This window comes from Hyperoodon ampullatus (genome assembly GCF_949752795.1).
Source record: "Hyperoodon ampullatus genome assembly, chromosome: 10".
Lineage (NCBI taxonomy): Eukaryota > Metazoa > Chordata > Mammalia > Artiodactyla > Ziphiidae > Hyperoodon > Hyperoodon ampullatus.
The window spans coordinates 38,159,662-38,171,891 of NC_136923.1; the positions used below are offsets into that span (position 1 = coordinate 38,159,662).

The 12,230-nt window shown below is 39.3% G+C and overlaps 1 protein-coding gene across 1 annotated transcript in view; it reads right to left on the reverse strand.

Annotated features, from left to right (window-relative positions):
* Window positions 1–12,230, reverse strand: part of DOCK3 (dedicator of cytokinesis 3) — a gene marked incomplete at both ends in the record, with an annotated part of 415,489 nt that overhangs the window by 175,459 nt on the left and 227,800 nt on the right. Inside the window, 2 exons of the mRNA XM_079712090.1 lie at window positions 7,749–7,903; window positions 8,591–8,632. Coding sequence (XP_079568216.1) covers window positions 7,749–7,903; window positions 8,591–8,632 — 197 coding nt within the window. The remainder of the gene's footprint in view (window positions 1–7,748; window positions 7,904–8,590; window positions 8,633–12,230) is intronic.

Here is a 12,230-nt window from a genome sequence, read left to right on the forward strand (position 1 = left end):
TTTCATAGGCTGCCTTCATTTTGTTGATTGTTTCCTTTGCTGTTCATAATGAAGTTTTTTAGTTTGATGTAATCTCACCTGTCTATTTTTGCTTTTGTTGTTTAAGCTTTCAGTGTTGTAGCCAAAAAATCATTGTCAAGGCCAATGTCAATAAACTTTTTCCCTGTGTTTTCTTCTAGGAGTTTTATGGTTTCAGGTCTTACATTAAAAGTCTTTAATCTATTTTGAGTTGATTTTTGTGTATAGAGTAAGGGTAAAATTTCACTCTTTTGCATACGGATATCCAGCTTTCCCAACACCATTTATTTCAGAGACTATCCTTTCCTCATTGTGTATTCTTGGTACCTTTGTCAAAGATCAGTTGACTGGACATGTGTGGGTTTATTTCTGGGCTCTCTATGCTGTTCCACAGGTCTACGTGTCTGTTTTTATGCCAGTACCATCCTGTTTTAATTACTGTAGCTCTGTAAAATATTTTGAAATAAAAAAGTGTATACCTTCAGCTTTGTTCAATTGTGATTTCTCCTTTACTGGCATTATTTCCCCAATCTTAAATGAACTCTTTTTTTTTTTTCCACTAGGCACTGTGACCCTTCTTAAGTTGTAGCAAGGATCAGATGAAACAAATTGCTTTTTAAATGAACTCTTATATTACCTGACAGCATGCTGCATGTTAGGTGCATAAAATGTTTTCTTAATGACTGAAATATTCCCTGTGTTTTGCCCTCTGCTCTTCTCACATGCTATTTAAATAGGTTTGGATAACTTTGTTTCTGCACACAGGAACTATCCCTAAGAAAATTCTTATCTTCATCTGTGACACCTTACCTGCATCCCAGATGCCCCCACTACATGGCATGTGGTTTGTATAGCTATCATTTCAAACTCAGCATAGCCCAAAATGAACTCAACATTTCTTTCACTTGGCTGGATGCAATAATTATAGTACCACTCTCCTTGCCTCCAAGGTAGAAAAGAGATAAGAGGAATAACTAAGTTTGTTGCTACACTTAGTTGACTACTCATTCATTCAATAAGTAACTTCAGTACCTACCAAATGGTAATATTCTCTTAGGTTCAAGGGATTTGCTAGTGAATAAGATAAAAAAATTTCTGTTATCATATAAAATAGGTAAATAACAATGACCTACTATATAGCACAGGGAACTATACTCAACATCTTATAATAACCTATAATGGAAAAGAATCTGAAAAAGAATATGTGTGTGTGTGTGTGTGTGTGTGTGTTTAAGTGAATCACTTTGCTGTACACTTGAAACTAAAAAAATATTGTAAATGAACTATACTTCAATTAAAAAAATAAAGAGAAAAGAGAAAAATACCTCTGTTCTCACAGTGCTTACAGCCCAGTGACGAGACACAGACAATAAAAAAGGTAAATAATTAAACTATTTAGTACGTTAGATGGTAATAAATGCTTGGGAAATATAAAGCAAGGCAAGGATTGAGAGTATGCATGTGTATGTGGGAGATGATGGTAATGATGGTTTCAGTTCTAGACAGGGTGTCCAGGAAAAGCCTGAGAGGGTGATATTTGAGGAAAAACCTGAAGAAGGTCAGGATGCAAGCACCATGAGGCTATCCAGGAGACAGCATGTGCAAGGAAAGGCCCTAAGGTAGGAACACGTGTTATGTTTTTAGGGCATAGCAAGGAGGTCATTGTAAAGTAGAGTGATCATGGCGGGAAATGATAGGAAATTAAATTATAGAGGTGATGAGTCTGGGACCACATCTTATATGGTAAGATGCCCTTTCTTTTCTTAGTACTAGTCCCCTTATCCTGAGGCCTTATCAGCTCATATCTGCAACAGCTCCTAACTCATCTCATCCATTTTCCAGTTTAACCTATATATTGTCACTGGGGTAATCCCAAACCACCATGTTCAATATGGCAGTCCCCCATTCAAGGATTGAGAACAGTTTATCTAATACATCAAGTCTCAATCAGTCTACAGAGTTTTCAGGGCTATCTCCAACCTATTCAATCTTGTATTAGCACTTGTTTTCTGACCATTTAGTGAGCTTTTTCTTTGTTCAAGGACCTATGAACAAAGATGGGTAAGAAACAGATTCAAGACTTGGAGTTTACTGTCAACATAAACTTTTTCCTAGCTCTAATAGCCTCTTCCAATTTCCTGTATACATGCATTCATGTCTTTATTATTTCTAACTCAAGCTTTTGCTACTTTTCATACTTGAATATCTCCTCTTCTTGAACTTACAATAAAATCCAAAATCTTTCTACAGCTGTAAGGCCCTGCATAATCTGGTCCCTGACTATCTCTTCTTGTGACTGCCTCTTGTGATATCCTTTCCTTCCCTCACTCACTATATTCCCTCAACGACTACCTCCCAGTTTTCTGAATGTACAAAGTTTTTCCCTGCATCTAGACCTTCTTCTGCCTAGATCATGTTACCCACTTTTTTCTTACTCATACTTTAAGCCTTAGTTTGGATGCCAGAAGAGCTCCCTTCCCTGCACTCCAATCTACATAAGGTTTCACAGCACACTACATGATTTTCCTTTATAGCACTTATGACAATTTTAAAACTATGTGCTTATTCGTGTGATCATGTGTTTAATGGTCTCTCTACTAGAAACAGTTAGTTTCTCTACTAGATCATAAGCTCCAGGAAGACAAGCAGATCTCTCTCTTGCTCACCTCAGTATCCCTAGCACCTAACACAATACTTGGTAGATGCTTAACAAATATCTGTTGAACAAATGAGTTAATACCTTATCTGGATCCCGGCCACTGTTTTTCAACTACTTTCATTTTCTCCAAGAGCCCTTGAGGTCTTCTCAGTCTCTCAATGACCCTTTTCTTCCCTGACTTCTTTTCCTCTTAAAAAAAATAGTTCTTCAAATGTTGAATTCAAAACCCTGGTGACAACTGATCCAGCTTACCATGACAGGATAAGTCATCTCTCCCAGTATATCATTGCAAAGCTGACTGTATTTCTTTCCCAAACCATACAATTTAATCCTAAATATGAAGCAAAGTCTGAAATGTAACTGATTAGAAAAAATATATAAAACAACCAGGATTTGGATAGGACTTCTCATTTTTTTCAGCTTGAAAAGCTCTATAACGGTTTCTAACTTAATAGGTTGTATTTTTTGTTTGTTTTTCCCTGAATTTTTTTTTTTTTTTTTTTGCGGTACGCGGGCCTCTCACTGTTGTGGCCTCTCCCGTTGCGGAGCACAGGCTCCAGACGCGCAGGCTCAGCGGCCATGGCTCACGGGCCCAGCTGCTCCGTGGCATGTGGGACCTTCCCAGACTGGGGCACGAACCCGTGTCCCCTGCATCGGCAGGCGGACTCTCAACCACTGCGCCACCAGGGAAGCCCTATTTTTTTTTTTGATGTGGACCATTTTGAAAGTCTTTACTGAGTTTGTTACAATGCTGCTTCTGTTTTATGTTTTGGTTTTTTGGCCATGAGGCATGTCTTAGCTCCCCAACCAGGGATTGAACCTGCACACCCTGTATTGGAAGGCAAAGTCTTAACCACTGGACCGCCAGGGAAGTCCCTCCTTGACTTTCTTTTTTTTTTTAATACATCTTTATTGGAGTATAATTGCTTCACAATACCGTGTTAATGTTGCACAACAAAGCAAATCAGCCATATGCATACACATGCCCCCATATCCCCTCCCTCTTGAGCCTTCCTCCCATCCTCTCTATACCACCCTTTTAGGTCATGGCAAAGCACTGAGCCGATCTCCCTGTGCTATGCTGCTGCTTCCCATCAGCCAACTATTTTACATTCACCTCCCTGACTTCTTATTGTGCTTAAAGTCTTGCCACATGTCAATAAGACATCTGCCCACCTTACTTTTCCACTCAGCTTGTTTGGTACTTAAAATTGGGAATAACATGTTTCACATCTTTTAGGAATTCTGTAATACCCTGTTCAGACCTCCTCAGGGGCAGGGACATTTCTTTTTTAACTCTTAATCCCTAGCAGGTATTGCAGGGGCCCACAAACAAGAAACCCTCAGCAAATGTTTGCTAAACTGTTCAATTAAATGAAAATTTCTTGGGCTTCCCTGGTGGCGCAGTGGTTGGGAGTCCGCCTGCCGATGCAGGGGACACGGGTTCGTGCCCCGGTCTGGGAAGATCCCACATGCCGCGGAGCGGCTGGGCCCGTGAGCCATGGCCACTGAGCCTGTGCTCCGGAGCCTGTGCTCCGCAGGGGGAGAGGCCACAACAGTGAGAGGCCCGCCTACCGCAAAAAAAAAAAAAAAAAAAAAAAAAAAAAATGAAAATTTCTTGATTCACGGGAGACTGATTGGTATTTATTTGATAGATGAATTTATTCATTCATTCACTCAATAACTATTTATTTAATGCTCCAATATCCAAAGTCCTGTGGTTAGCACTGGGGAGAAAATGGTACAAAAAACACACGAGGAAGCTCCCATTCCAGTGGGGAAAATCTACATGCATGTGTGTAATTACAGTATAGTATCTGGTAATGGGATAAAGCTAGGTACAGGGTGACATAATGTGCACAATGAAGCCCCAGGGCTGATTCTACTCATAAATAGAATGAGGAAGGTTTCATAAAGTTGAGTTGTAAAGAATGAACAGGAGTTTACCAAGCCAACAAAGGTAGAGAGGCATGAAAGAGCAAGGCATGTTTAGAAAAAGCCAAATAAGGCATCAGGAGTAAAATAGGATGCATGAAATAAGGTTAGAGAAACAGGCAGAATTATATCATGCTGGGCCTTTTATGCCATGCTAAGTAACAAGGGCTTTTAGCCTAAGTGGGAGCTGACATGAACAGTTTGTATTTTTAAAAGAGAAGTATGGTGGTGGTGTGGAAGATAACTCAGGGTAGGAAGACAGATTCAGGGAGTCTATACATTTGGGGAGAAATGTGAAGGATCTGGGGTGACAGTGAGGATAAAGTGAGGGTAGTGATTTGATTGGCATTAGGAGATAGAAGTTAATAAGATACAGTGATTAACTGAGAAGGGATGGAGATAGAGAGGGAGGAGCCTAAGAGGACTCCTAAGTTTCTGATATGGATCTCTGAGCAAATGCCTTTCACTTGATTTAAGGTGGAAGTATATGTGTGAGGACAGAAAATGAATGCAGTTTAGAAATGCTGATGGATGTCTGAAGGACATCTAAGGGCATATGTCTGGTAGAAAAAAGGAAATGAGGACCTAAAGCTCAGGGGAGAGGTCTTAATTAGAGATTTAGATTTCAAGGCTAAATATTTATGATTCTGTTTGGAATGATGAAATGAAACAAAAAAATAGAGCTACCAAGGCCCTGCCAGCTGCTGCTTCTGCCCTCCAGCAGATCATCTAATACTCATTAGTCAACATATATCAGAATGCATGATGTGGGTTGGCAATTTGTCATTCACTTTAGCCCTTCTAGGTTTGCCTGTGGAATCAGCAATAAGACTTAGAGTAGAGGAATAGCTGGTCTTCTCCTTAGTTTGCTCCCCCGCTCACATGTGTTCTTTGGCACAGAGGTTGAGTGTGTCCTGGCAATACTGAACACTAGACTAGCACCATTTGATTGGAGGCCAGACTACAAATATTTGACTGGAAAAATAGTCACTCAAGGAGTTATCTTGAGGAGAAGAAACAATTAAACCGATTGCTCTGTATCTATTCTCTGTGCACCTGATGTAATACATCCCCCTAATCTTTTGTGACTTCTGACAACTGCTTCAAAAAAGTAATATGTGACCAATTTGATAATTAATCATAATGAAAGCATAATTATCTGATAATACCAGCTCAATGACCTAAAATTTTTAAGGGCTTACACACTACACAAATCCTAATGGAAAGAAGAAAGAACATTTATTGGTTAAACCTATGTCTAAAATTCTACTTGTTAGTTCACTCTTAAAACTAAAGAAAGTGTATATTTTCAACTAAGAATCTTACAGTTTTATTATGTGAATGTGAAGGTTGTATAGTTCTCTAGTATGTAAGGATTTTAAATGACCTAATCATTTCCAGCACTCTATAAAAAAATTTTTTTACATTTCTTCTTTTAAAATGTTTTATTGTTTCTTGAGACTAAATTATAAACAATAAGTCCAAAGATAAAACAACTGCATGGACTGATGATCCTGCATGAATTACAAACCAGAGCAATGGGGTGCCTGTACTGGGCTTGCATCTTCTCTGTGCAGTAAGTCCGATAAAGAATGTACTGGGCACAGGCACTGTGTGTGGTGCTAGAATCATGGGAGAGAAGACATAGTCCCTGGCACTCAAAGATGACAAAACAGTGTGCTCTGGTTTTCAAACTGTAACCCATGTATTTTCAGAGGTTCCACAGGGTACTTACTAGGTAGGGGCAGGGACATTGTGAGATTCCTGTTATTTCCCCTTTCATCAGCAGAGTAGTTCTATTTTATCTGTTTCGTTTATTGAACTTTCTTTTAAAATTTAGCTTGAAGAAAAAGGACTCTTCCACACACAAATGTAAATAAGTTTACAAACCTCTGGTCTAGTAGAAAAACAAGAGCAGTCAGAATCTATATCCATGCAGCCCTGGCCTATAGTCTTGCCTATGTGCAGCAGCTGTAGTTGCCTTCACCACCACAGCTTTCCTAGAAGCATGTACTGGGAGCCACTGGTGACAAGGAAAACCCACATGCCCTCATCAGTGAGTATATCATTTTACTCCTATGCCAAAGTGAAGCACAGTGCTTTAATTTCGGCAGGGGGGGGCAGGGTGGGATAGTCAAGACTAGAGGCACTGTGGAACATACAAATTAACTGCTTTCTTTTTGTACTCTGTTACAACTTCCATTTAAAATCTTCCCACATGTAGCACGCAATTGGAAAAGTAAAAGTTATTTTCAAATCTTAAGTAAAACAACAACAACAACCCATAAAGCAGTCTTAACACACAAAGTTCCCATGCAACATAAAAGTATCCCAAGATTTATTTTCTCTCTGCCCCACCTAGAAGATAATCACAGAGAAAAGTCAGGGCTCCCTAAAATTCCAAGTTGGCTACAAAAGTCTTCCCACCCTTTTAGAGCCTTGCTGACATCTAGAGGAAGAGAAGCCTAGAATGTCTCCTTGATTTCTCCCTACCTTTCAAGGGGAAAAACACTACTGCTATTGCTCATGCTTAAGGGTCTCATTGCTCTGTCAAGACACACAGTCTACTGCATGTCAGCCCCTTTCTGTGGTTTCTCCTCCAATCCAAGTCAAAGAGGAATGATAGAGTCAGGCCAACTTTCCCTTTTGTCCAGAATATGCTCTTCCTTTTACGGGGTTAGGCAGACAATGAGGGCTGGGGCTGCCCTCAAACAGGACAACATTAGCCTATTTCCTTGTGAGCCCTCTCCATCCCACATGCAGGAAGGCAGAGCCCAGGGCTTCCTGCATTCAAGAGCGGGTCGCTTTGCTGAATTTGCTTTGTTCTATGTTTCTCCTACGTGTTTCCTCTGGCATTGAATAGATGCATCCTTTGCTTTCCCTGAGGTGGTGATGGCCAAGATTGAGTTTTGAGCTTCCATGTGGAAATAGGCACAGGGACAAAAGAGGCCATATGTGACTTCAGGGTACACTGGGATTTGAAGCAAAACTCTCAGCTAAATAAGAGGAGGTTACTTTATCTTGTTTTGCCTCCTCTGTGCATCTATCTTCTCTGAAGTCCAGAGATGCCTATGATCTAGGACACACCATTCTAATACAGAGTCTCAACCTCACCAGAGCTTCTAATAACTTTTACCTGATCTGCTTGCCTTCTCTCATATCATACAAGGAAAAGAAGACATCGGTATCTTCCCCAATGGTATTGTAGGTGAAACTCTTCAGACTGAGGAAGAAGTGATGTGGCACTGGTATCCGACAGGTTTCCCCATGTCGTGGGCGCATTGTATCTACCTAATGAGGAAGGCAAAAAACAGTGATTGCTAATATTTTAGTTATTCATTATATTGATCATAAGTAAAATTAAAACTAAATGACTAACTCTCCTCATACTGCTGAAGAGGATCATTTAAGAGAAAGGGAGATTGAAAGTGCTTTCTTTGCTAGTAGCAGATGTTGCGTCAATATGCTTGATTTGAGGTAGGCAAATATGCAGCTGGGAAGAGTAAACAGAGTGAAGGAGATATGGGAACAGTAATTCCAACTTATAAGTGAACTCCAAATCTCCACCAGGTCACAAACATCTAAATTCTCCAGAGAACCATTTTTAAAGTCACTTCTTGGAGATGCTGTCATGACCCTGATGATTTGGTTTATACTGTTAGATAGTAATAGTTACCATTCTAAATACCATCTTTATTTTCTCAGACTGATCATTTTAGTCTCTCAGTCTACTTTGTTTCAACTGTGCTTGTGTAAATATGCACAGAGGAGTGGAGAGTAGCCAAGTCCGCTCGGAGGTCAGGGCTCCTTAGGTCACAATCAAGAAGTCAGTGATAAAAAATATATAAATAAATAAAAATAAAAGATTATCAAAAAGAAAAAAAAGAAGTCAGTAATTTCTTGGTGCATCCCTATTTTATAATCGTGTAAAAGAAAGAATTGAGGGAAAAGAGAGGGAGGCCTGGTTAAGTTGCTTACCTGAGATGTGCTTTGCTGTACGCTCTGCCGGCTAGATAAATGCTAGGGAAAGAAAGAAAAACTCAATCAATTGGGAAGGAAACTAACTTTTATCAGGAACCTTCTATATGCTAGGCATTCTGATATATATCTTACATATATGATCTCATTTAATTCTAATAACCTTGTTAGACAAATGTTATTTGTATTTGACAGAGCCAACTAAGTTTTAGTGTAAGGAAGTGAAATGCTGAAGGTCCCACACAGCAAGAAGGTGGCAAAATCTGGATTCAAAACCAGGCCTTTCTAGCTTAGAGTACCAGCCAAATCACAGGTGGGTGCTTGCTACTGGATTTTTGTTTTGCCACTGTCCTCTCCACACAATGTATCACATCCTGCACTGCGTGACACAGCTTCCTCAGGCTCTCCACACTGGAGAAGGTATAGCCTTTAACCACAAGTGGCTCCTTCCCTAACATCTCTCCATGCTGTACCTTTGCTGCTGGCTAAAGTTAGAAGAAGCAGATTCCAATCCCAGCTGTATGCAAATGGGTTGTGAAACTCCAGACAAATTGTTTACTCTCTCCAAGGTACATTTTCCCTCAACTATAAAAATGAAATAAAAGTTTTTGTTGTCTTCCTCACAAGGTTAATGCAAGGTTCAAATAACTTAATGGGAAGCAGCAAGACATAATAGTTAGGGACCTAAGTGCAAAATTTTAAATCTTGACTCACACTTTCCTCATCTGTAAAGTGAGGATAACATTCCATGCTGAACCTCATAGGGTTTTGTGCAGATTAACCCAGCATAGTACACATTGTAAGTGGTTGATCATTGTTATCTATAATTAGTATTTTTCTTATTATTGCTGTTCTGGTTTTATAATTAGTTATTAAAGAAAAGTCAGTCACATTTAGAAGTAAACCCCAGCCAGGAAGAAAGGTGTGTTCACCATTCTTCAAGTCCCTGGTCTTAGGAGACTTGAAAATGAGAGTTTCTATCCTGCCTCCTTTTGGCCCCTACAGGTTGTGAGACAGCTCTCATTTGGTGAACTGTCCCACATCACATGGCTAATAAGACTGGTTGCTGAGTAGAATGGTTTCATTCTTTTAACAAGTATACACATTTAACCCTAAATAAAACTGAAGTACAATTAAATATTAATTTAAATGCATTTCACTAGCTATATTAGTTAATTATTAAATATTCATGTGCATTATTAGTTATATTAGCTAATTATTATTGACTATTAATGTTCATCCATGGGAATATATGTTCCCATGATACATATTAAATATCATTAAAACAGGTCTCCACCAGCTGGGGAAATCACCACATAGAAGGCTTATGTACAAGAGAAAACTTCACATATAAAACAGTTCACAAAAAAAAAGCTTTAAAAAAATCAGGCTTTCAAAAAAAAAAAAAAAGCAAGCTTTCTATGGTTTACTGACCCATATCCCACTGGGAAGGTTACTGGCCTACAACTCTTTCCATTGTTTTATTTTTAGGGTCTACACTAAGGCATTCTTCTCAAGTGAATTTACTGACTAACTCTTAAAAATGACTACCAATCATAAACATTAATGTTCAATTATAACTATATATGGGAGTTTACAGCTAATTTCAGTGTAAATCATCCCGGTTGACAATAACATACATCATTCTAGACTTCAGAGGCATCAAATCTGGGGAGAACTTGGACCTCCCTGCTGGTGCAGTGGTTACGAATCTGCATGGCAATGCAGGGGACACGGGTTTGATCCCTGGTCCGGGAAGATCCCACATTCTGCGGAGCAACTAAGCCTGTGTGCCACAACTACTGAGCCTGTGCTCTAGAGCCTGAGAGCCACAAGTACTGAGCCAGCATGCTGCAACTACTGAAGCCCGTGCGCCTAGAGCCCATGTTCTGCAACAAGAGAAGCCACCGCAATGAGAAGTCCATGCACCGCAATGAAGAGTAGCCCCCGCTGAGAAGCCCGTGCACCACAAAGAAGAGTAGCCCCCACTCGCTGCAACTAGAGAAAGCCTGCAGGCAGCAAAGAAGATCCAACTCAGTCAAAAAAATAAATTAAAAAAAAATTGGGGGAGAAATCTTCAACCTAGTCTGAAAGCACCCCACATGGGTAGCCAGAAAATGGCATCAGAACTGGCATTTTGGAATGTACAAATGTACAAAATGTACATTTCCACCAAAAGTGCACAAGAGTTCTCTATTCTCCATATCCTTGCCAGCATTTATTTAATGATAAGCAAATAGGTGTGAAGTAATATCTAATAGGTGTGAGGCAACATCTCATTGTGATTTTGATTTGCATTTCCCTGATGATCACTGATTATCAAACACCTTTTCACGTATGTATGACTTCTTTGGAAAAAAATCACATCTTCCTCTCATTTAAAAACTCAGAATAGGGCTTCCCCGGTGGCGCAGTGGTTGAGAGTCCGCCTGCTGATGCAGGGAATATGGGTTCGTGCCCCGGTCCGGGAAGATCCCACATACCGTGGAGCGGCTGGGCCCGTGAGCCATGGCTGCTGAGCCTGCGCGTCCAGAGCCTGTGCTCCGCAACGGGAGAGGCCACAGCAGCGAGAGGCCCGCGTACCGCTAAAAAAAAAAAAAACTCAGAATAATTGATTTTTTGCTACTGAGTTTTAAGAGTTCCTTACATATTTTGGATATTAACCCTTTATCATATATAAGGTTTGCAGACATTTTCTCCTATTCTGCAGGTTGAATTTTCATTTTGTTGACTATATTTTGCTGTACAGAAACTTTTCTGTTTGATATAGTCCCACTTGCTGATTTTTGCTTTTGTTGCTTGTGCTCTTGATGTCATATCCAAAAGATCACTGCCAACACCAACATCAAGCAGCTTTTCCCTTATGTTTCCTTATAGGAGATTTACGGTTTCAGGTCTAACATTTAAGTCCTTAATACATTTGGAGTTAATATTTGTGCGTGGCATAAAACAGGAGTACAGTTTCGTTCTTCTGCATATCCAGTTTTCCCAACATTTACTGACGAGACTATCCTTTCCTCAGTGAATATTACCAGCTCCCTTGTTAAAATATTACTTGACTGCATATATGTGGGTTTATTACTGGGATTTTGATTCTGTCCCATTGGTCTATGTGTCTGTTTTTACGTCAGTACAACATTCACTGTTTTGAATTACTATAGATTTATAATATAGTTCAAAATCAGGAAGTGTGATGCTTCCAGGCTTTTTTCTTTCTCAAGATTGCTTTGGCTATTCAGAGTCCATTGTGGTTCCATACAAATTTTAGGATTGTTTTTTCTATTTCTGTGGAAAACACCACTGGTATTTTTATAGGGATTGCATTGAATCTATAGATGGCTTTGGGTAGGGTGGATATTTTAACAATATTAACTCCTCTAATTCTTGAGCATGGGATATCTTTCCATTTATTTTTGTCTTCTTTAATTTCATCAATATCTTATAGTTTTCAGTATATAGATCTTTCACTTACTTAGTGAAAAGTTATTTCTAAGTATTTTACTGTTTTTGATGTTATTGTAAATAGGATTGTTTGCTTTATTTTTTTTCATATAGTTCATAGGGTATTCTGATTTTTGTAATTGATTTATGTATCCTGATTTTGTATCCTGAAACTTTATTGAATTTTTTTATTCTAACA